This window comes from Glandiceps talaboti, chromosome 16, assembly GCF_964340395.1.
Source record: "Glandiceps talaboti chromosome 16, keGlaTala1.1, whole genome shotgun sequence".
Lineage (NCBI taxonomy): Eukaryota > Metazoa > Hemichordata > Enteropneusta > Spengelidae > Glandiceps > Glandiceps talaboti.
The window spans coordinates 11,205,590-11,231,147 of record NC_135564.1 but is presented as its reverse complement, the minus strand read 5'-3'; the positions used below and the strand labels follow the sequence as shown (position 1 = coordinate 11,231,147).

At 38.4% G+C, this 25,558-nt stretch overlaps 2 protein-coding genes across 3 annotated transcripts; both read right to left on the bottom strand.

Moving 5' to 3' along the window:
* Positions 1-1,343: 1,343 nt before the first annotated feature.
* Positions 1,344-6,784, bottom strand: LOC144447093 (HHIP-like protein 2). Its single transcript, XM_078137000.1, has 3 exons — positions 6,096-6,784; positions 3,356-3,684; positions 1,344-1,459 (listed from the first exon to the last, which is right to left on the bottom strand). The coding sequence occupies exons 1-3, from the start codon at positions 6,782-6,784 to the stop codon at positions 1,344-1,346; spliced, it is 1,134 nt and encodes a 377-aa protein (XP_077993126.1).
* Positions 6,785-8,499: 1,715 nt separating this feature from the next.
* On the bottom strand, positions 8,500-24,554 carry LOC144447457 (HHIP-like protein 2). 2 transcript variants are annotated; one of them, XM_078137488.1, is made up of 14 exons: positions 24,426-24,554; positions 19,372-20,589; positions 18,848-19,176; positions 18,321-18,444; positions 17,623-17,765; positions 15,043-15,124; positions 14,452-14,477; positions 13,841-13,921; positions 13,632-13,715; positions 13,076-13,138; positions 11,279-11,359; positions 11,067-11,150; positions 10,725-10,927; positions 8,500-9,488 (listed from the first exon to the last, which is right to left on the bottom strand). In XM_078137488.1, the coding sequence occupies exons 2-14, from the start codon at positions 20,535-20,537 to the stop codon at positions 9,462-9,464; spliced, it is 2,493 nt and encodes an 830-aa protein (XP_077993614.1). In that variant the 5' UTR covers positions 20,538-20,589; positions 24,426-24,554; the 3' UTR covers positions 8,500-9,461. The 2 variants fall into 2 exon arrangements, with proteins under 2 accessions (XP_077993614.1, XP_077993616.1); XM_078137490.1 differs by lacking the exon at positions 10,725-10,927.
* Positions 24,555-25,558: the final 1,004 nt, after the last annotated feature.

Sequence of the window (25,558 nt, the reverse complement as noted above, 5' to 3'; positions counted from 1 at the left end):
CCTACCCCGGTACCTTGGGGACATTATCAATAATAATCCAATAGATATACATTCAATGGACAAAGATTGTATACAGTAACTAACCTCGATGGATCAACCAGTTTCAATACTTCCCCTTTCTTTGTATTCATATATGCCCGTGTTGTTGCAAGTACGTATATTTCACCTGTAAAATTGGCAAAACATGAGTCGGCGTTCAAACTTGATGACGCCATAGGATATCAGGTGCCCATGCTCGGGCTTACCATGCAAAGCCGAATATAGACTATTGGTTGGGTGATATCAGTATAAAACCGTTTGGGATCCGTTTAGCGCTTCTGTCCGCGGCGCTCATCTGTAACTACACTACGTCTTCATGGTAGATGCGAGCTAATGCAGTCGCACATCCTGTGCCGTACGCGTGCAGGTGGACAGTCGATCAAACAGATCGCAAACGAATTTTATCCTGAACACATCCAATCTAAAAGCGATTTGACAAAGATCACAATGGGTCCACAAGTACATGTGCACAATAATATCAACGTCTTGAGTGTGATAGTTGGGGCTATGTGCCATTTTGTTGTTATTGCGTAAGCTTTGGTAACCTTTATGTGTGAAATGTTATCGTCATAAAATCAACCAGGTCTCTTTTTTATGTTGTACATGCGCCACCAGGTGGCGTAATTGAGAACGAACGTTAACATTGCCCCTGTCATCATGCACGACTAAGTGAAATATAAAGGCAGTATACTTTCCCTACCGGCTTCGTCTTCTCCGAACGACAATATATATCTTGGAAATATTCCAGTAAGACCATTATTGCAGATGTTGTTATCTCCCATACAAATATTATGGTGATCCCAGGTACCATTTTCGACGTTTTCCACTAATGTGAATAATTTTCTTCGAGAAGAAAAAAAAACAGGTGAAAAGGTTGAGTTGCCAATACTGTATGAGGGGTGAAGCTAAACAACGACACGAAATGCATTTATGTTCCTTTATTACTTTACAACCAAAATTAATTACACACACACACACGCGCACGCACGCACGCACGCACGCACGCACACACACACACACACACACACACACACACACACACACACACAAACGGACGGGCGGCAGATGGTTATAGGACACAGCATCGTTAGCCCTTCGGACTTCACCTACTTGGGGCTAAAAAGATATCCTTAGTAAAACCTTACCCTTTATCGTAATCACCAAAGAAATATTGTCCAGCTAAATTAGGAGACTGACAACCACGGTAAACATAACCACCAATCACTGCCTTCCCTACTGAGTGGTCGTATACATGTAGTGGCTCAATATCTTCACATGGAAAAAAAATAGCAAGGTGTCAACATTCATGTATAGTCAACGAAACAAATAAATTTGATCAGCCAACCTCCTGGGTGAAATACAAGATTGAATGAGCTGTCACCCGATTTTGGCCAGTCAATAACAATATCTCGAAGTGAAACTGTAAGCAAGTAGAAAAGGAGTGAATGTAATAATTAATAATATGTCGTGGTGCTGACAGAAGATAATAAAACTGTGATCAAAATGAAGAAAGTGGCGGAGATAACTGACAAAACAATGACTGCTAGTTCAAGGAGACCTCAGTACTTTGTCAGATCGATTGATTGTGTATGTCCATGATCTTTCGTTTCCATTTAATAACGTCGACAAAGATGCAACTGCCCCCCTTTGATATAACTATAAATCCTCGTCAAACACCAATTTTTTTTCTCATATTTTGCAATATAGTGAGCAGGCAGTCGGAATACTGACAATGCATATACACAGACATAGTGAATGTGTAGAGGCATTACCTGAGAAGAATGGAGACATAAATGTAGGGAAAAATGAGGCAAACAACAATTCACCCATGGCTCAATCAAAGGAAAAACACCAAATGTTGCATTGGTCATACGATAACATCAAAAGTCAATGTCAAACGGAGAACGAAATCGCATTTTCACCCCATCCACACCATGCCCATGTAAGAAGTTGCGTTTTTTACCAGATGTTGTTGACTTGGGAACTTCCCTAAGGTAGCCTTCATTAATTACAAGGGGGAGGGCTGGGGGAATTGGGGAGGGGTCACTTTTTACAAATCGATTCTCGGGGAAGGCCAAATTTTATAAAATGGGATAAGACAAGAGTCACGGTCACATTTGTAAAGGTTAGGGTTCGACACTGTAATATCAGACCATATCAATCAAATCGCTGCTGAGTGACAACCATGCAGGTAATTAATTGTCAGTTGTGATATAAGGAGACAAGTGGGTCTCACAGGAGTAAAACGGGAACAGTTGGGTAAGATATAGTATAGATAAAGTTGTGGAGATGTCAACCTTGGTCCTAATCTAGTGTTATCCATTGAGACCCAAACATTGGTATTGATTAATGCAGTGCCACAAATCGCTATTGAGGTAGTAGTCAGGAAATTAACCTATGCTTTTAAAATTTCCAACATCGTCACTGCTGGCAGCGGTGGGATGTCTTTAAACAATGGGATTCTGGGATCAGGCTGGAGCCACAATTTACTGCAGGTGGGCATGGGGAGACATGGGGGGCTACGAAAAAACTGAGGGCGTGAAAATTCTGATGGTCTCTGAAAGGGGGGCCGAAATATTTTGCTCATGATTTGAACCAAATTAAACCTCAGGAGCAAATAAATTAAAAAAATTCTCGCGGTTTAGCCGCAATATATTCTAAGTCCTGTATTCAGTGATAAGTTGGGTGACAGCCATGCGAAGGTATTTGTGCATGCCTTCCTCTGTTTGTCTGTATGTGTGTCTCTCTCTAGTCTCTGTCTCTCTGTGTGTGTCTCTCTCTCTCTGCCTCTCTCTCTCTCTCTCTCTCTCTAACTCTCTCTCTCTCTCTCTCTGGAGACGTTTTTGAATGTTTTATATCTTGCAGTTTGCACAATTGTACACTTCATTTACTTACCATACATTTAATTATGTGGCAGTCGCAATAGCCAAGCAAATGTACGTGTCTGCCAAAATATCTCTGAATTACGTTAAAGTGTAGGTAATACAGATATACAGTTGTATAATAATGTATTGACTCGACTAAAATTGGGGTATTGAAGACAATTTGCAAGTACTCTATGGCTTTCGCTAATGTGTATGGTTTTAAAGTTTATGGCCTCTTACATGTCCTTATTTTTTTTTTAATTGATTACTGTGGGGGACACCCCCTTCCCACACCCTCCCCACGAGCTACCATGGGGAATGCTGTTTCAAGATTGAAAGATAAAACCCTGCTGACTACAAGTACAGCCAAATGTGAGAGTGGGAGACATGTTATTGAAAGTTAACGTCATTGCCTCTTCAAAACATGATCAAACAAAATCAATGAAACTCACCATCGAGGTCCTCATTACACATATCGACGTCATAACAACTGTAACCCTCCTTTCCTTTCCAACCGTAGTTACCACCCTTGACAACTAGGTCAATTTCTTCATAACTTTGATGACCTACATCGCCGGAGAAAATTCTCCCCTTGCCATACGAAGTATGTCTATCACCCCTATCGATGGAACTTCTCCATAAACTACGAAAGCCATATGCAAATATTTCAGGAAGTCCGGTGGATTTGTTCACGAATGGGTTATCTGTGGGTATTGCATATGGTTTACCACCTTCCTCGTGGTCAACGTCTATGCGAAGAACAGATCCGGGGAAAGTTTTCCTGTTGAAACCAAAACGGGATATATTATATGTTAGTTTTTATTATACTCCGTAATAAATCATACTGATATGTTGGTTTCTATATAGCACATTCCCACAATGTGCTCAGAGTGATTTACAATTGTTACCCCCTGGTACAGACCTATCGCAGCCAACAATCTACCAGAAACAAAAACAGAAATATTTAAACCTCACGAAAGGTGCCTTCATATTTACCACGGCACGTAGATCGTGCTCCGATCCGACACGTCTTCAACTAGTGCCTCCTCAGAGTATAGGAGTCTATATAACTACATGTAAAGCTATTGCTCACCATTATTTCAGATTCCGATTGTGGAGTCAATTTTTACTCTTTATCACAATGCTATATGATATGACAGTTTGTTGTGTCATATGTCCCTCCTAACAGCAACTCCATGCACCTAAGAGTGGCCCTATTTTGTTCTGTTTCTCATTACTGTACCATATTACAAATATGGGTCGGTCGGTCGATTGAAAAATTCATCATCATGTAGTTGCTACTCTTCTCTTTTCCTCTTTGATGTTTTCTTTTTATGTGTTTTTGTTGATGTCGGAGGGTTGAAACTTTGTATTCAGTGGGTCGCCCGGATAATGAAAAACAGAAAAAATAGGGTGACCCTATTAAATTGACCCTAATAAATTTAAGTACGTCAGACAACAATTTAGCATTTCATGATCATCTGATTTGTTAAATTTTACAGTTGGAGAAAGATCAATACAGGCGATCACGAGTAAAAATATCTAATACCGAACTTCAGGCTCCTTTTACTTAGTTGAAGTTTTTGCTACACTGTGAACATTTTATTGTTACATATTCAACCAATGCGTATTGTGTTGTAAATTAGAACAATGCTCATAAATGGATAATCGTAGGGCAATTGTTCTTCTTTCGGCATATGGCACACTTCCTAGTTTATTGGCCATCGATATCTTTGAACTTTTATGATAGTCAATGAGGCTACAGACGTGAGACACTGACAGAAGTATCTATCAACACTTCATAGCAATGGATCGCGTACACCAAGGGTGGTTGTGTATAGAAATGGATGTGAAATGATGCTATAACGTTGTAACATGTTATAAACTGTGCAGTTTGGAACAGTCAGTCTGAACTTGCAGTCAGGATGAGTAAGTGTCAGTTATCGTCACCCAAGATCAGATAGAGGCGGTCGAGGCGTTTTTCGTCCATTCTGATTGGGATTGGTCGTTGTGCAAGACACAGAGAATATCTGTACTCGATGTGCTCATAACTTGGTTTCAAGCAAAGAAGACGGCTAGAATTGACGTCAATGACAAATTTAGTTTTTGTAATCGTGTACATGTATATGGCACACTATCGTGATTTTCAGCTATCGTGTTTATTTTGGAGATAATGTAAGCATCATTAGGATTAGTTCGTGTGTGTGTACTACATGTTGATTGACAGCTCCGTAGCGTTATCAACGGCAAAGTCGGCGTAGCTTTTCTGACGTCTGACCGAAAGTAATATACCTCAGATTTCCATTCTTATTGAAAACGAATGCGGTAATTACATACGTCATATATTCATAATGACTTCGTCACAGTACGGTATGTGTCAATGGTCGGAACACACGCAAAACTGCAGTTTAGCAGGAGCTGTGTCGCTAGGTTGTTACCACTTTCCTATTGTTTAGCAAAATGATCACAAAGGGCCTTCGCCGCTTATATAGGGAAGTTTAGATAAAACGAAGGGAAAAAGGCGCGATCGACTGTCGACAGTCTATAAACCACGTATATCAGACAATAGGTCATGCATAATTATGAGCGTCACGGATTTGAAACAAAGGACACTAAAGTTAACTTGAATGACAATACAATACAATACTAATACATCCATGACCAGAGTAAGCGTCAGCAGGTTAGATATGACGTAATGTGTTAATGCATAGACCCTAGGATCTATGGTTAATGTTAGAACTTCATCGTATGATTTCATTGTTCTGCAAAAGTATGAATATTATATTGCACAACTACTTTATGGTCTTTGAGATATGAACTGAGATATGTATTACTAATCGAGACAAGGTGATTGGATATTGACTCTAAGGTGATGTCATGCGTCATATACTCTAAGAATAGAGATTTATATAAAATTGAAATGTATTTACTTGTCAATCCAACGGAATATTCAGCCACGTACTGGTATATTGCCGATTGTTGTTTTTTTCCAAGTAATACCACGTTGCCCCCGACAATCGATAAATATCACCTGGTTTGAGTGTGAATGCAACTAGAGATGGGGATGCAGTTGCAATGAATGTTATCAAGTCATCACTACATCGCGCCTCGCTGTATATCCTTTTGCGTATTCACAACTATAACTGTAACAGTGTAAAAAAAATCTAAAATAAACCAAAATAAAAAACATACAGATTTTGTCCATTTCCTTTTGGTCCCCATGGATCGCCAGGTGAACCTTTAAACTTTCCGCCATCACCAAGAAAGATGTATAGATAGCCGTCTTGAGGTCCGAAGATGAGCTGCCCGTCATTATGGATTGTGGTGTTTTCTGGTATATGCAACAACAACCTCTCAAAATCTGGATCTATTTTATTTTTATTGCCCTGTGCCAACCTCCGTTCGGTGACAAAAACTCCTACATCGACCCCCTGTGGCGTTCTGCTTGTTACATAAGATACAAACACGCGCCCGTTCTCTTTAAATTGTGGATGGAATGCCAAACCACCCAACCCACGTTCATCACCTTTTGCTCGGCCACTTGAATAGTGAAGGTAGTTTGACATATCTAGGAAAGGTTCGTCATACTTCGTTCCGTTTTTGTCATATATGTACACGATCCCTCTTTGTTCTCCTACGAAAAATCTATGTGAGCCGTCCCCAGCGTGTGTAGCAATAATAGGCATTACTAGTTTACTTGCTACTTTCTCAACACACAAACATCCCTCACGATTTTCAACTGCCTCTGTCAGTTGCTCACCGAGCTCGTTATTGGCTAAAACGTCAGGATAGCAATAACCAACATCAATTGCAGCGACGAGGTTACAAAAGTCAGTGACAGAACTTTGGGCAGCAGACAAAATCGTCGGTTCTTGTACCATATACTCTATCACATGTTGACATTCATTATAAAAGTCTAAACAGTAATCAGTGCACAATGCAGGCAAGGGTGTCTTCGAATTGGTCGTTTCCATGGAATACATATGAGATGAAAAGGGTGAGCATTCCTGACACAATATTGTTTGCACATATTCCTGGCAAATTTCGGAAAGTGTTCCTGTGTTGGAAAGTATTTCATCGTACTGTCGCTTCAGGTGGTCATCGATGTCCTTAGTGCAGCAACCAACGTCAGTATACTGGGTACAAAATGATAAATCTTGTATGTCGACATAGGGGGGCAGATAATCCAGACATTGTGGATGTCCAGAGATTTGTGACCCTATCATAAGTATTAGCAAGAGCGGAAGACTTCTTCTTATCGAATTAACCATGGTGACACTCCCTTCTTGGCGTACAGAAAGATGGACGACGACCTGTTCTTCTCAATCGTCCTTCCTGCTAGTATATTGACGCACAGACAAGTAAGAACGCGTAATTGTATTGTGTTCGGGCTCACTAACGTGGCAAAGGCTGAAAGACGATTGTCGACGATCTGGGTCAGAATATTACTGAATATTTATCAGTGGCGATGGGAGTCTTTTGTTCTTTTGTTCCGGATCAAATTTTACTTCGGTTATGCCAAACAATAGTCTATCAATCAACCAATCGATCAATCAACTGGATTTATATTAATCAGAGAGAGTTGTGGGTAAGATATTGTACAGTGAGTCGTTGGTCCGCTAAATAGTCTGAGGCTTACGTAACCACTCACTACCCAGAATCAATGACTCACAGGGGCACGTATTAATGCTTAGACTACTGCCCTGGATTGCCGTTTTCTTAGGAAATATCGTACGAATCCTGCTGCTACAAATGTATATACTAGTGGAAATATTTTTACCTTACAGGTAGGAATAAAGGTTGTTATATTTAGTTTGTAGACCAGGAAAACAACAATCTAACATATATTACACGCCCCTATGGCTGGACACACTCTAACAGCAGAAATAATGATGCCTTGATGCCCATGAAGATAGACACATTTCAACTCCATTGAAAAGTGATAAAACATCAGCTTTCTTTAGTCATGGATGTATTAGGTCTCCCCTAATACATCCGTGCACAGAGGAGGCCGGAGGGGTTACAGAGCATGGTGGATAAAAAATAACTGTAATAACTCATTACAAAGTGAGTTTCCATTGTGTACACTTCGATCAGAGGAATGTAGAGCATGATGGGTAAAAACAACTGTGATAGCTCATTACAAAGTCTCCATTGTGGACACTTCGATCGTGTGGTAAGTTATCAATGGTGGCTGCTCAGTGCTTACCAGCCGTATTTTGGGTTATTTTCAACTCGCCATAACTTTCACAAGAATCCATCATTTTTAGATACTATAAAAGCGAAAATCTCGACTGGTATTTCTTCCTCTGTACGTGCTACGAGAATAAATTTCGTGAAGCATACTTGACCCTGAGGTCGTAAATTTCGCAAATTTTACATAATAGATGGATTAAGAACGAGGTAGGGTCCTTTCAAGATTTTCGGTAGAAAGCGGATGAATTGACCCAAGCCGAATGTGACCTCGTTTGACACGCAATGTAACAAGGCGAACAGGAGAGCTTCTCACAACTTGCTTAACTATAAAGTCACCTTTCACACCCAATTTCACACCGATTTGATTTATTTTCAAGTAACATATAACTTGTGACACCAGCATAAAGTGACACCAGAATAAAGCCTAAGCAGGTCGTATCTGAGAGCAGTGTCACGCTTCAACATTATACACTTATATACATTTTTCTATTGAGTTTTCTTTATATCTTTGTGATGATTAGTTTTGTATGTGTAGCAATTGTTTTTCTGTGTGATTTACAATGGTCGTAGGGGCTGTCTCAGCAGCTTCTCGGCAAAAAAAAGCATCACACACAAAAATAATCATCACAAAGATGTAAAAAAAAAAATTAAATTGAATTAAAAATAAAAAGTCCAAAACGTATAAGATAAAACCAAAGTATATTTAAAAAGGAAATATATACTTTTAAAAAGTTAGAAACATTAAAAAAAATCAGAGAATTGATATTAAATAATGGCCATATTAAAAACATCATACAAGCAATATAAAAAAAAATTGGAAATTAAAATTGTAATTCAAAATGTTCTTTTTGGCCTAATCAGCTTGCTATAGACTAGACTTAAACTCTGTGGTATGTGATTCTGAATTTGCTGAATGCAACTCAGGGACTCGCGTCAACTTCTCTCAAAATCAAAATCAAAGTTAGTAAAATCTCTCCAACCTTATAAACCCTTATGTTTGAAATTATAAAGACATTTTAGTGGTTCAATGTCTTGTTTTTAAGGAAATGAGCAATATTTTACTAGGATTTTAGGATCGGCATCAGCCATATTTGATTCTACACGATTTAATTTTGATTCCCTTTTGACCTCTTTTTTTAAAAATGTGTATGTTGGCCCCTAATTGACAATGGGTTTGATTTGTACTGAACAAAGTAACAGAAAATTTGTGAAACAGCTTATTTCTGAGATGTTCACCACTTTAAAATGACTCATAGATGAAGTTCATAAAAAGTCTAAATTTAAGCAATTTTTTAAATCCCCATTCTTCTTATAGCCTTTATTAAACTGCATTCCTTTCTTGCATGATTAGTCTGTGATTTTCTATTCCTTGTATTTGAGCTCGTCGTCCTAAGGAATGGTAAAGACAAAATTAAAGATATTTAAGTATCTCGGAGTGGATATAATTCACGTCAAAGTTTCACCAGAAGTAAATTTCTTGCAATAAATATGGTTATAGTATATACAAGTACATTCATAGAAATATAAGTCAATCATGTATTGCCTGTCTATTACTTCGACGGCTGTCATGCAGCAACTATTTGCCGAGACTGAAAGCCGAAGGAAATAGTTGCAACATGACAGCAAGAGTGGTAATATGACATCTACCAGTGCCCGAATAAGGCCAGGCAATAAGTCTTTTATAACACATGACATTCCCAGACATGCATTCTTTTCCAGAGTGAAAGAAAATCACCAGTAGGAATAATCTCGTCCTAATGTAATAGTGCCCTGGGGAAGATATAAAAAACAAATATTACCCTCTATGCAAACTTAGGTCACTAGTCCATACCACATGACACGGTCTAAGCCAATCATTGAAGGATATATAAAAACGATGTGTTATAGCATAATATAAGATGTGGGTAGAAGAATTAAAAATCATAGATTCATAGAATACAATTTACCTCTACTGCCAGCGCCATATACTATAACATGCAATGCATGATTTGTCAACTACATGTAGGTTGCTAACTAATAAAGTCTCCATAAAGGAATCTGTCAATTTATAGTGTTTTCCTTACAGCACTTTGGTTCCCCCCCCTTTCAGGGTTATCTAGACGATAAATAATTGCTCCATACATAAGCCAGGTTGAACGCGTTCGAACAAAAAGCTATGTGGTCGTTCTATGTCATGACTCTTGCTTCTATGTTATTGATTCTGCGGTGCCTGATGCATACGTCAGAACATTCCAAATCGCCATTATTTCCGACTTTTCATAAATTATGCTTCCTAAGATACACTTACAGTATTCAATATTTTCTCCATTCAGCTTACAAAATACTCATGACCTCAGGTTTTTGACACCACTCTATCAACTGGGAGTGACAAGGCCTTTAAGGTAACTCATATTTCCTTGGCTAAACAAAGATTAATATTGGGGCATAACATCTAAATACTCGTCGCCATCACATAATAGCTGATTCAGGATTACTTCATAATCATAAACTTTGTCACGTGGTTAGCAACCGTTGCTAGGCGGTCTCGCGAGATCTCGCCACTATCGGAATATCCCTTATTGATTGAGGTGTGATATCATTTCGTGTTTGTTATAATTTCACAACTGTAAGTTATAGAATTAATACCTCTATGGGTACTGATGCATCATACGCCATGATAAATCCTCCCCTGACCATGTTGAGATAATTCTGGTTTTCTTTTTGTGCCCTTTCCTTGATGCACTTTGTAGTTGAAACATCCCGGTACAGCATGTACAATAGTAGTGAAAATAGTAGCACCACAGTAGATACAATAGTCACAATAGCAGTTATAGTCACCTTTGTTAAGCCTGAGAAATAATTAAAACATGGTGATTTCAATGATGATGATTTCAATGATGATGATGATGATAATGATGATGATGATGATGATGATGATGATGATGATGATGATGATGATGATGATGATGATGATGATGATTAACTTACCTGTCATTCCAGAAGACAAAACGACTTGTGTTGGTGCGTTTTCTGCCGTACTTGTTTCATCACTAGTGATAGGTTTCCCATCGTCTTTTGGGGGAAAAAAGCAACAAAACAAAAAACGAAATGATGGTTTAATCCAAGGCAATAAAACACTCAACATACGAGACGTTCAGAGAAATCAAAAACACGACGTAAAATAACATACACGGGTTTACCTGAGGTCCTTGCTTGAGTAGTCAACATAACTTTGGTGGTTGTCATTTCATTTGTTGATGTGGACTGCTCAATTGGGACATCTATAAAATTCAACATAAAGGCCACAAAGTGATTTACATGAATCAAATGGCTTTTTAGCAAACTGTTCCCATATCAAACACGTCACAATAATGTCTAAATATTTTCCTCAGTTGTACATTTGTATTTTATTTAAAGATCGGGTGATTCAACCATAACTGATAACTGGTGTCACATACATTCCAACCGTAGAAATGAACTTGAGATATTTTGTACCTAGAAAGCATAAACTGCAGATAGAAAACCAATATGGTATGGATTTAATGGATTCTATTGTCTTAAACTAAGCACTTTAACATAACCAATATACAAGTTTGAACACAAAGCAAGAGATTCCAATTAGATACAATGAAACATGAGTAACAAAAGAAAGCAACTGGATGAAACAATGTAGAAAAGTATTTTTAGCAATAACAATGAGAGTGTGAAATTGATCTCCGGTTGTATTTGTATAGCCTTTGTTAGCAGTAAATCAAGTTCAAACTAACAATGCGGAACTTAAGACAAAAGAACCTATTATATGCTATATCAAAAGTGCAGACAAATAGGCTGCTGACATCAATGTCGGGTTGACATCATACAAACTTATTACAATTTCAAAGGAATAGAATTTGTATACATTGCTAGTCGGCAACACCTGTCTTAAGAATATTTTAATGATAAAGTATTTTAGATACATTTCTTAAGAATATTTTAATATGTAATGCGCTTGGGTACGTAAGATAATAATCTGAATATCACGTCACGATATGCAGATATCAAGAACTTCAGTCCAATCAACTGTCTGGAATGACTAGTGACGTGAAACTTGACATTTAAATAAGAATTGTAGTATCATTTTAATATACTTTGCATATCGACAAACGCCTCTTCTGGGCTATATCTGTGGTAACTTGTTTTTTAAAAGAAAAGAAAAGAAGAGAGAAGGAGGGAGGAGAGAACGATCTTCTGGGACAATCTCTTCGATCTGTGAAGAATGATCTAGGGCTGGATTGTCGCGACTGGACGATCTATCTGATCGATCCAGTTGGACGGTCCACGTTTCTGGTCATACACTGACGTACCTCGCTCTCTCCTGTTGATTGGTAGGCCAGACGTTATACTACGAAATAAACCGTCTTCAAGTTATTTTCTGTTGTGTCCCTGTACAGTGATTCCGTGTGTACCTCTTGCTGAGTATAATTCCCTACTATACGTTGATCGATAGTTCTTATTGGCATATCGAAAAGAGATTCATAGGTTGTCAATAGAGTAAATATATCGATTTCAACACTGGTAAACTTCACACAGAGACCCCTTTCATAATTCAATTTGGGAGAGAGAGAGAGAGAGAGAGAGAGAGAGAGAGAGAGAGAGAGAGAGAGAGAGAGAGAGAGAGAGAGAGAGAGAGAGAGAGGGGGGGCGGATAGACATACATACATACATACATACATACATACATACATACATACATACATACATACACACACACATACACATACATACATACATACATACATACATACATACATACATACATACATACATACATAGAGAGACAGAGGTACAGGCAGGGAGGCAGGCATGCAGAGAGAGATTATGGCGTAGGACTCCAACAGATGTAGCGAGATCCTGGTCATGGGAGGTAGGCGCTTTAACTTGATTGACTATAATACTACGTTTCGCCTAGAGAATGTAGAAAAGGGAAGAATGCTAGCTGAAAATCACAATTAACTTACCTGTCAGCCCCGAAGACAAAACGACTTGTGTTGGTGTGTTTTCTGCCGTAGTTGTTTCGTCGTCTTGTGTGAACAAAATTAAAAAAAAAAAAAATAATGGTTTAATCACAGATATTAAAACAAATAACATACGAGACGTTCAGACAGAATAGAAACATGACATCAAATAGCATACAAAAGAATTACCTGAGGTCTTGTTTGAGTAGTCAACATAAAATTGGTGGCTGTCATTTCACTTGTTGATGTAAACTGCTCAATCGGTACGAATTCCAAAATAAAAGTTTAAATCAATAAAACGGCTTTTTAGCGAATTATCTCCATTTCAAACAAGCGACAGTAATGTCTAAACAGTTTCACCAATTGTTCTTTTGCATTACGTTTAAGGATCGGGTGATTCAAGTATAACTGGTAACCTTTACAAAGAGACACCTTTCATAATTTAGTTTCAGAGAGGGGGAGATAGGGGTGTGCAGGGAGGCATAGGAAGAGAGTCGGGTAGGGTTAGGGCTAAAGAATACAGGAAAGGACAGAGTGCTGAAAATTCTAACTAACTTACCTGTCAGCATCGAAGACAAAACGACTTGTGTTGGTGTGTTTTCTGCCGTAGTTGTTTCATCAGTAGTGATATGTTTCGCATCGTCTTTTGAGAAAAAAAAGCAAGAAACAAAAGGATGGTTTAATCGCAGATAATAAAAGAATTAACATATGAGACGTTCAAAGAGAATAAAAACATGACGTGAAATAGCGAGGAATACAAGGAATTACCTGAGGTCGTTGCTTGAGTAGTTAACATAACTTTGGTGGTTGTCACTTCATTTGTTGATGTGGACTGCTCAATTGGCACAACTATAAAATTCAACATAAAGGCCACAAAGTGATTTAAATGAATCAGACGGCTTTTTAGCAAACTGTTCCCATATCAAAGAAATTACAGCAATGTAGACAGACAGACAGACAGACAGACAGACAGACAGACAGACAGACAGACAGGAGGGAGGGAGGGAGAGAGACAATGAGAGACACAGAGAGAGGGGTGCAGGTGAAGGCGTGCAGGCAGGAAGAGAAAGAATATGGGAGATGGTTAGAGAGGGACTCTTTAGGTGTGCTGTCAGCGTGCCATAACAGCTAAAATAAAGCAATGAGTTCAGAACTGTTTCCTCTAAGATGTAAAAAAAGAGTAATCAAAGTCATTGATATGTGTGGTTAAACTAGAAGTTATGTATGTATATAAATATGTCTAGCATATGAAATATGTGAAATGAAGTGGTGGTGGTGGTGGTGGTGGTGGTGGTGGCGGCGGCGGTGGCGGTGGCGGTGGCGGCGGCAGCGGCTGCTATCAGTGTTAAATCAGTGCAAATGTAATCATCAAATCTTGCCTTGACATCCTTCTGGTGTTCCTCGTCTGAAAATAAAAGCAATTGTTGAATTATTACATTTATAATCTCAAAGACATATGCTGAGAAAATAGAATTTTGCATATGCAACCTTTACTCCACTGGGTCGGTCTTTATCCTAACAACCCATGCTTGGGAATACAAAATGAAACTTCAGTAATTACATGTACCGGTGGGGAGGACTGGAGAATTAGAGAGAGGAGGTCAGATCTTACAAAACTGTTCTTGGAGAGGGACATAGTTTAGAAAGTGAAATTAAGAGAGAGGATCACATCTGGCTTAGACTCATTGTATTATCTAACTTTGCATTATTTTGTAATTTTGGCATCCCATCGTTGCCACCACTGGCACATCCCACCCCATACCAACACTGCCAACACGGTACTGTAATATACGAACACATCAATCAGATTGATGACCTATGTACAGTAGTTGTAAAGTTTGGCAATTTCTAGTTGAAGTCCCATAACACGTGGGAGCTATCTGTCAAACACGGTCGTTGATGGCGCTGCTCAATATAGGTTAGTACAATATATCTTGTCTTTTGGGCTTGAATACATAACAGGTACAAACCTCAATGGATCAACCAGTTTCAGCACTGCCCCTCTGTTTGAATTCAAATATGACCGTGCTGTGGTGAGAATATATATTTCACCTGTAAAAGAGGCAAATGATAAGTCAGATTTCAAACTTGATGACGTCATGTTGATGGACTCGTATCAGGTGTTTATGCTTGCAGTGAACTTGCCATTTTGAACACAGAGCACAAGAACAATGATTTATATTTGATAACGATCGACGCATGATTCTGAGGCACTTAGGTCCGAGGTTTAGGGGGCCTTCAGTAATTACACGGGGATGGGCATGGGGACTCGTGGGGGCATATTTTGTGGAACAGACAGGCCTAATATCCCATGCCCCCCTCCCTCCCTGTAATTCTTGAAGGTTCCCTTATATATGCGACATACTTTTGTAAAATGACAGTTTCTAACCCAAAATACCCCAATGTCTTGATTACCATCGTTTTCTTTATGGACTGGTCAGTTTCTTCGGTCATGGGAATTATAGCTTATTTTTTTCAGAACAATATTGTCTTTGACCCCTGCCCCCTCAGTAAAATCTTGGCCTTGAAAATGATGGTTAAGGTTCTGGGTATATGCCTCATTAGAATTCTTACTATTGATAACGTGGGGTAAACACTTGAGTGGTGTTTGATGAATGTATCAAACTTTTGAAGATATGAGACGAAATGTGTACTTTTAGGACAAATATAGCTGCCTTTGCCATAAGGCCTAACAAAAAAAATTGTGTTGTTCCGATTACGTTCAATTTTAGAATAGGTGGGGTAGGTATATTTCTTATTTATTTTTTTTAATATGTGGGCGTCTAGTTCAGGTAGTTATGTTTCCGTTGTTTTCCATGTGGTCTCTGTGTTATTGGTTTCTTCCCATCAGATGTACAGCCATTACAGATAGGAAGAACAGTTTTTACCTTCCGTAAGGAAGGTTATAATATACCGATGAAGTCTGTGTGTCTGTGTGTGTGTCTGTGTGTGTGTGTCTGTATCACGATTTCCGAAAAAACGGCTGCATCAATTCAAACGAAATTTCATAGACATGTTCCGTAGGGTAATGGCCAGAACTGATTAGGTTTTGATAATAATCCGATGAATATTAATGACCAATTTGAGTAATTAATCGATTGAACGAGTATAAAGTTGGTGTCAGATTCAGATTCAGGTAGCGTTATCTTATGAATGTTATATTGAGCGTCAGATGGCCTCAGATCCAAATCTGAATCTGACGCCAACTTTATACTCGTGCTCTACACTACTGAGAAGACTCTGTTTTCAGTGGTTTCATGCGAACCTTATTTTGTGTTTCCCTTGGATCTGCACTCTGCATTGGCTGCACAAACACGAGAAAAAAGAAGACCGAGGCAGTCAGATGGCCTCAGATCCGAATCTGAAGCCAACTTTATACTCGTGCTCTACACTACTGAGAAAGACTCTGTTTTCAGGGGTTTTGTGCCAACCTTATTTTGTGTTTCCCTTGGATCTGCACTCTGCATTGGCTGCACAAACTCGAGAAAAAAGAAGACTGAGGCAGGGTATTTAAGTGATTCAAACTCACCAGAAAACATTTTTTTTCTTGGCCTTAAAATAGGTTTACAATGAGCGCGGAGTTCACAAACAGGTGAAATATTTATCATCGTTTCAATTTCGTCGAATATGGACTTATCATTTTCAAATTTCACACACTGATGCGCAGATGAATAAAGAGAAATCGTGGCTTTTTAGATTTTCGATTAGAAGTTTAGGAAGTATTATATTCACCTCGAACCGTCTCCTTTTTACCGTGTTCTTTTCCGATTTATCTCGATAACAAACTACCACTGTTTGTTGCGAGGCTTGTACATAATCATTTATCTAGCTCTGTATCTCAGGATATAAATACACTCTCACATATTTATCAAGTGTAATAATCTATAATTTATACCCAAATGTGTGTGGTCAAAATATGGAAAATAGACCAAGCCTCGCCTAGCTTACGAAGAAAATTTCGCGACAATGTATCAATAATGGTGACCTATACATTAACCTCTATAGAATTGGTGTACAGTGAGGGCGCGCCACTCAACAAAATCTTGAGAATGTGTAAACTCCTGGTGGGACAGAAGTCAGTTCAACACGCACATGCCATATCCCGGGTTTGTAGGGGATCACGAAAGCCAAGTGAAGTCGAGGATAGCAAGCTTTCCTGTGATGAGAATAGGAGGTGTGACGGGCATTTGAACAACATTTTTGACAACTAACTTTCATTGGGACTAGACGAATCACAGATATAGAGCTAAATTTCTTGCATAAATCCTTACGGAAGGCATTCAGTTTAAATCTGGTATATTGTCTTTTAAAGTTGATGTCAGTTTACGCATCCACTATTTCTTGCGAGACTTCACAATTTTCGTGATTTTATTATTTTTGTATTTAAAATAAAATAATCTACTTACCCCAACTATTCTAAAACTGAGTATAATCGGAACCACACAATTCGTTTGTTTGTTTGGTTTTTGTTTTTTGGGTGTGTTTTTTTTTTTTTTTTTTTGGGGGGGGGGGGGGCTTACAGAAATATGAATACAATATATTTTTCCTACCAGCTTCGTCTTCTCCGAAGGACAATAAATATCTTGGATAAATTCCGGTAAGACCATTATTGCATATGTTGTTATCTCCCATACAAATGCTATGGTGTTCCCACGTACCATTTTCGACGTTTTCCACTAATTTGAATAATTTTCTACAAGGAAAAAAATAGACAACTGACAGGCTCGTAATTTAAAGATGGCAACTACTGTAAGATATACGTTTTTGTAAAGCCAAAGACCGGGTGATTAAACTAGTGATTACTGTGGTTTCGAGGTTCAGGACAATTAAAACACAACCAATACAATTGTGTCTGTCAACTTTTTAGCCATCACATTGATACCGTACATCAATGAACAAACCACTTTGGTGGTATACTTTATGGTGTAACGCACTACGACATCAAGTTGTTTTCAGTTGTGCAAAACGTTTTCTTCAGTGAAGTCATCTAGTACTTGACCGCGTCTGAAATACAGTACACGTGTTTCCCCAAAACTGTTCGGTAAATTACTAACAGACAGGAAAACAGAGTTGATTTTATTATTCTATTTTTCAGTTGTTCTACTTATCAGAACACATTGTAGATTTGCTGATTAACATAACGTCGACTGCTAAAAAATCCTATTTCACCTCTTTTTTCAGACAATAAGGGGTCAAAGGTCGGACACACGTGACTCAACATAGTTTAGGGCTAAATAGACACCCTTACCCTCTGTCGTAATCACCGAAGAAATACTGTCCAGCTAAATTAGGAGACTGACAACCACGGTAAACATAACCACCAATCACTGCCTTCCCTACTGAGTGGTCGTATACATGCAGTGGCTCAATGTCTTCAGATGCAAAATAAAATCTCAAATTGTTAACATACAGACAAGTAACCAAGGAAACAAACTGGTCAATCGAATTTTGATATTAAAGATCAAAGACAGTCACAGCATGAATATTTCAACGTAGGATTAATATTCGATAGATTGGATGATTGAAATTATGCAAATTTACATATGTACCGAGACAAGTGAACATCACATTTTATGATTACGTAAAATATAGTGTGACTCGTTTTACTGCTTCTTATGAATAAAAGGAATCTCAATTATGTCAATTGACATTTCTACACTCACACAGACCCACCAATCACAGTCTTCTAAGAAATGTACAATATGATTAATTCCCAAGACTAAAAGTTAATGTCATTGTCTCTTCAGACAGTGACATTAACTTTTAAACACTAACCATCGAGGTCATCATTACACATATCGACGTCATAACAACTGTAACCCTCCTTTCCTTTCCAACCGTAGTTACCACCCTTGACAACTAGGTCAATTTCTTCATACCGTCGGTGGCCCACATCACCGGAGAAAATTCTCCCCTTGCCATAGGAAGTATGTCTATCACCAATATCGATGGAACTTCTCCACAAACTACGAAAGCCATATGCAAATATTTCAGGAAGTCCGACGGTATTGTTCACGAATGGGTTATCTGTGGGTATTGCATATGGTTTACCACCTTCCTCATGGTCCACGTCTATGCGAAGAACAGACCCAGGGAAAGATTTCCTGTTGAAACCAACGGGGGATATTTGTTAGACAATATTGCAGTATACGAAGTTAGGATTGTTATAATATAAATGCACGAATTGTTTATTTTTACTGTGTGTATCTTTTGCTATGCAATGAAATAAATGTTTTAACCTTTGCCTTATCAATTCGACCTATCAAAAACTATAGTATAAACAATAATAAAAAACATACGGATTTTGTCCATTTCCTTTTGGTCCCCATGGATCTCCAAGTGAACCTTTAAACTTTCCGCCATCACCAAGAAAAATGTACAGATAGCCGTCTTGAGGTCCGAAGATGAGCTGCCCGTCATTATGGATTGTGGTGTTTTCTGGTATATGCAACAACAACCTCTCAAAATCTGGATCTATTTTATTTTTATTACCCTGTGCCAACCTCCGTTCGGTGACAAAAACTCCTACATCGACCTTCTGTGACGTTCTGCTTGTTACATAAGATACAAACACGCGTCCGTTCTCTTTAAATTGTGGATGGAATGCCAAACCACCCAACCCACGCTCATCACCTTGTGCTCGGCCACTTGAATAGTGAAGGTAGCTTGACATATCTAGGAAAGGTTCGTCATACTTCGTTCCGTTTTTGTCATATATGTACACGATCCCTCTTTGTTCTACGACGAAAAATCTATGTGAGCCGTCCCCAGCGTGTGTAGCAATAATAGGCATTACTAGTGTACTTGCGACTTCTTCAACACACAGACATCCCTCACGATTTTCCACTGCCTCTGTCAGTTGCTCACCGAGTTCGTTATTGGCTAAAACGTCAGGATAGCAATAACCAACATCAATCGCAGCGACGAGGTTACAGAAATCAGTGGCAGAACTTTGGGCAGCAGACAAAATCGTCGATTCTTGTACCATATACTCTATTACATGTTGACATTCATTATAAAAGTCTAAACAGTAATCAGTGCACAATCCAGGCAAGGGTGTCTTCGAATTGGTCGTTTCCAAGGAATACATATGAGATGAAAAGGGTGAGCATTCCTGACACAATATTGTTTGCACATATTCCTGGCAAATTTCGGAAAGTGTTCCTGTGTTGGAAAGTATTTCATCGTACTGTCGTTTTAGATGCTCGTCGATGTCCTTAGTGCAGCAACCAACGTCAGTATATTGGGTACAAAATGATAAATCATGTATGTCGACATAAGGGGGCAGATAATCCAGACATTGTGGATGTCCAGAGACCTCCAATGTTGATCGCATCACAAGAAATAGCAAGAGCGTAACCCGTATTCTTCTGGAATCAATCATGCTGACACTTGGGTTGACACTCACTTCTCCTTTGGAAAGCTGCTTGGTGATTAACTGATTCTTACGCTTCTCGATCGTCATTTTTATGTAAGCCTCAAACCAACGTAGTTAACGAAGCATGCAGTCAAATCACCTGTGGAATAATCATGAGTATCTTAGGGTTTGTAAACAAATTTCAATCAGTCCTGGCGAACATTATTAGTTTTTAGCCTAATGTGTAGAAACCATAGCAACATGCAAACTACGCAAATACTTTTTTAACTGCCCGCTCCCTTGGCTACCTAATAGCTGTCCTTGTCTTTTTGTCTCATTGTCACAGCAAAAAATATCGCCATAGCATTGTAGCACAACTGAAAAGTTGTTGATGTGTGATTTTTAAAAATTACCATCATTTTAGTGTTGCTTTGTGCTGTTTCTTAGTTGTTGTTTGACCTTTTTTCATTGTTAAAGATATTTATCTGCTTCCATAACTAGCCCTAACTTTGAAATATACACATCCGTTTGACTGTTGCTAGAGAGCATGGTATTGTTGCCAGGCAAACATTGGATCATTTCTTAATGCTTATCCACATACCTAACCATGCTTCCCGGTTTGCTATACACATCATCATGACTGTTGCCATGGGTGTGGTGTTGTTGCTATGCATGTTTGGACACATCTTTGAACGTTTATTCACTTGCCTACCCATCACTGCTTTTATCTTTGCAATAACGCCATCATTTGGCTGTTGCTATTGGCGTAATGTTGTTGCTAGGCACATTTGCATACAGTTTTTGAATGTTTATCAACTTGCCAACTCAACAATGTTGCTATCTTCGCAAAATATACTGGCATTTGGCTGTTACTAAGGGCGTGGTCATGGTTGCCAGGGCCAGTTGCAGCAGTATGTTTTGAACAATATCTGTAGAGTAACTCCCCAAAAAACATCCCCATCAAATTTCAACCCCGCGCATTTAGACGGTCACCTATCATTTTGCTCTTAACTCCATCTTTTTCATTCGCAAAGTTGTCCAACACAGGGATACTCTACAATGAACGGTATCAATGGCAACTAGCTTTTACGTCAGTTTTTTAAAAAGTTGTGGTCTGGCCCGTGTGTGCAGTTAAACGTTTAGTCGCTACATTTCATTGTCGACTTGCTCAATATTGAATCAACTAACAACTGACCTGAGTGACATGACCGTTGCCCGTTGTCACCCCGGTTCAAAGTATCACCATATAGGGTGTTCAAAGTCCAGGAGCATATCAACAAAGGTATACCGGATAGCTATATCGATCATTTTTCTTAAAATCATAAAGACTACAAGAACTTCGTTGGTAACTCGATACAGACTGCAAACAGTATGACAAGTGAACAAGTGAAGAGTATATTTAAGCCGGAGCTGTTTGGCAACAAGGTTGCTATAGTAACTGGTGGAGGAACTGGTATTGGTCAGGCCATTGTAAAAGAGCTTTTACATTTAGGTGTGTATTAGTTTTATTATTCTATGTGTGCTACTGAGAGGTTATACATTACAGTATCAAGCCATTAGCTAAGGAAGTGGGGTTTCTTATCTTTCTTATCACTGAATAATGTTTGTTGGCAATATTTACAAATGTGATAAAGCACTATTACATAACACATCAGACAAAGCTAAGCTCAATATCTAAGTGTGAAGCCCCTAATGTCATATCAGTTGTTATCAGTTTTAAAAATAGACCCTCCACCAAGGAGGGAGGGTCTATGGTTTTACTGACCCATTATCAGTGACATTGCAAATAGCTTTAGAGATGCAAACAATGTTTATGACACCCGACTTGCTGGCTCACCAAGTCGGGAAAGTTGCACTTGACCTGCTAATGCAAAGAATCCGTCATGAAGGTGCCGAGTACAGTTGAGGTAGAATCAGGTCAGGAAAAATAAATATAAATGCAAATAGTTTGTAGACACAATTGTCACAAAATATTCAGGTAACATAAATAACCATAATGTTTGCTGCTTTAAAGTTCAAAGTTCATAAGTGTACATGACGTCACCACACCTAAAAAACCATCAGGTCATGGCTTGACACTTTACTGAACAATTGATAGAGTGGGAGACTCATTGATGATTCGTGAAAAAAAATAAACATTGTTCGTGAATTATAAACAAGTTTTAGACCCTAAAATCCCTCAACCCCCCCCCCCTCCTCCACCCACCATCTGACAATAGTACAGTATAGTATATTTTATTTGACATGAAATAATGTAAGAAATACATTATCTATAGTCAATAAACATACAAAAACAGCAAGAACAAAGATAAATATAATTATAAATAAGACAATATGTAACCCCACATGTAAATATTTTCATTTTAAAGGTGATTCAAAGTGCTCACATTCACTATTGCTATTTTGCTAGACGACATGTTTGTGAAACGTATTCTGGTTGTAAAATTTAAAAAAAAAAGCGTCTGCAAACACCTTAAAATGACCTTTTTTCAGTCAGTTCCCTTAGGATATACTTCGAGAGTTTTCGGGTATTTCTTGTCCCACCTAGACCACTTGATTTTGTGACGTCATAAGGAGAAGTCGTTAGCACAAACGTCAAATGAGCTTATACGTTTTGAGGCATAAATTTTGCTGCTTAGTGAAAAGGTGCTCGCACTCTACTTACTGAAGCATATTTAACCATCAATTGACTGGTATTAAAAATAGTCATATGGATGACAAAGGGGTATTTATTTATAAAATAACATTACCAGGTTTTCTTATTTCCTATTTTCCTATCCCAAAAAATATTATATAACATAGTCCAAGTCCTTACTTGTCATACAATAACTTATAAGAAGCTAACACATTGTGTACAAAAAAGTTGTTATTGTACATTTTATACATGTTTTAATTATTGCAATTTGTTGTAATACAAAGAAGGACCTAGTAGTATATGTTGTACCACATTGTTTTATCAAGTAAGAAAATGGTAGAGTTGTTTTATCCAAAATAAATACCCCAAATCTCATTCATATGAATTCATATGGCCAGTGGTATAACTTACAAATGATATGATGACGTATGTCATTATATACAAGGACAATAACAATGTCAACATTATGTAAGAACAACAATGTTGAGGAACCCCTTACAATACAATCAACAGTTCGAACAATGGCAGTATTGTCAACATTGGGTATGCTTCGACATTAGTATTATGCTCGAATAGTTTAATCGTGTTTTTTTGGAAATATTTTCACTTGCAATGAGTAAAAAGTTTATTAACTCAGTTTGTGAGACGTTAAACAGATTTGTACAGTGTTTGCTTTTTTTGCAGTCATCTGTTTTAGAATAAGAGCACGCGTTGACCAGTATGGGAAACAAACGTCCGTTGAAGGTCGACTATGATTCTCCACTGGACATATTGTTTTGAGAAGCTCTTTACTCCTTATGACCAATTGATGTATTTATATTGAACTGTTTACATGGGTCTATGTCTATATTGCCATGGGTCACTGGCTCACTTTAGACGTGGCCATGGAATGCTTTACAGGATGGAACTTTTACGTGAGATTATTATAAGAATCACAATCAAAATACAGAGAACAATTTATGACATTTGGTTTCTGAATGTACAACCACTTCAATCACATGTCTAGCCAACAAATCTGTTCGTGCAAAAAAAGCTGTTCGTTCACATTTTTTAGTGGGAGCGGATTTGCTGTTTTGGTAAGTTGGGGGGGGGGGGGCAATGCCTTCGTTGAGTAAAACTGTGTGGTAAAGACTGTGTGAGCAAGGGGAGAAACGAAAGTAAAGGTACCGGCATTGCATCAATTCAATAGTTAAATGCTGAATGGTAGGAGATGGCAGGCAGTTGGGAGTATTCCAATATGGCTCAAACCATTAAAGGAAATAGACATATAAGTGGTCTGAGGATATGGGGAGAAGGAAAATACATCACCAAACTAGTTTTATAAAGACCACTTCAGTGGTCAATATAACGAAGTCACTCACCTCAAAATGGCACGTCCCTTCGACTGTCCTTAAAACTACCCTTTTTAGATCCCTGGATGTGAAGATATCCACTTTGTCGCGAGTTAAGCTTGCTTTTGTTAGGCGTGTCTTAAAGAAAAGGCCTTGCTTTTCACTAACACAGACTTGTGTGTGTGCATAGAATGATGATCACTCTTGTGGAGTCACTGGGTTGAGATTTGAAAAAAAGTGCTTCGACCTAAACACAAACGAAATGTCCTCCGGCAGATTACCATCTGTGATAATCTGTACATACATCACTGGGAAAAGAAAACAGACGTGCATGAAGGTCAAGAAGACAAAGAATTTCTTAATTTTTTTTTATTTGTCCCAAACCAGACATATAATACCCCGGTAACAGTGTTTTGATTGTCTTGTTCTATTGTTGTGTGTGGGTTCAATCGTTGTTCAAAAACCTTGGGATGGTGACGCGCGATCACCTGGAACAAGACAAATGTCACAACACGATGGAAATAGAGAGACATCTAGCCACTTTCACAAAAACAGATTTTAATGAGATTTGTGTGGGTTGTATTTTTATTACGACCAGGGAACTCAATAAAATGTGGCATTACTTTTAGTGGTACCATATACACGAATTTGTATCAACAAAATACAGGCAGCGAATTTATGTTGATTATAACCAAGTCAATTGTCTGATTGTTTATTTTGACGTAATGCCATGTCCCCGCCGTGTGGGACCCCATATCCAGAGGTGATATACACTAGATTTTATACCTGGGGTGATACATAGTAGATTTTACATTTTGATATTGAGTTCCCTTGGTGCCAAGACTCAAGAGCTTTTTAATGCTGAAGTACTAAAAAAGTACAACCATTAATATAACAATTTCCTATATTCCTGCAAACGAAACACTTCAAAGCAAAATCCACAGTAATGTAGTAACGCCATAAACGTTGAATCATTATTCACAATAATCACAATGAGGTGACGATCAGAGAAGTCAAGAGTTCAAGGAGCACAAGGCAGTCGGTGCACTCACTTCGCTGCAAGGTCAGAAGAATGTATGTGTATTGAATATGGGGTCGAATGAAAGAAGTCTAGAAGACCCTGTCCCCAGGCCAACTTATGTAATCATTCGCTATATCCAAAA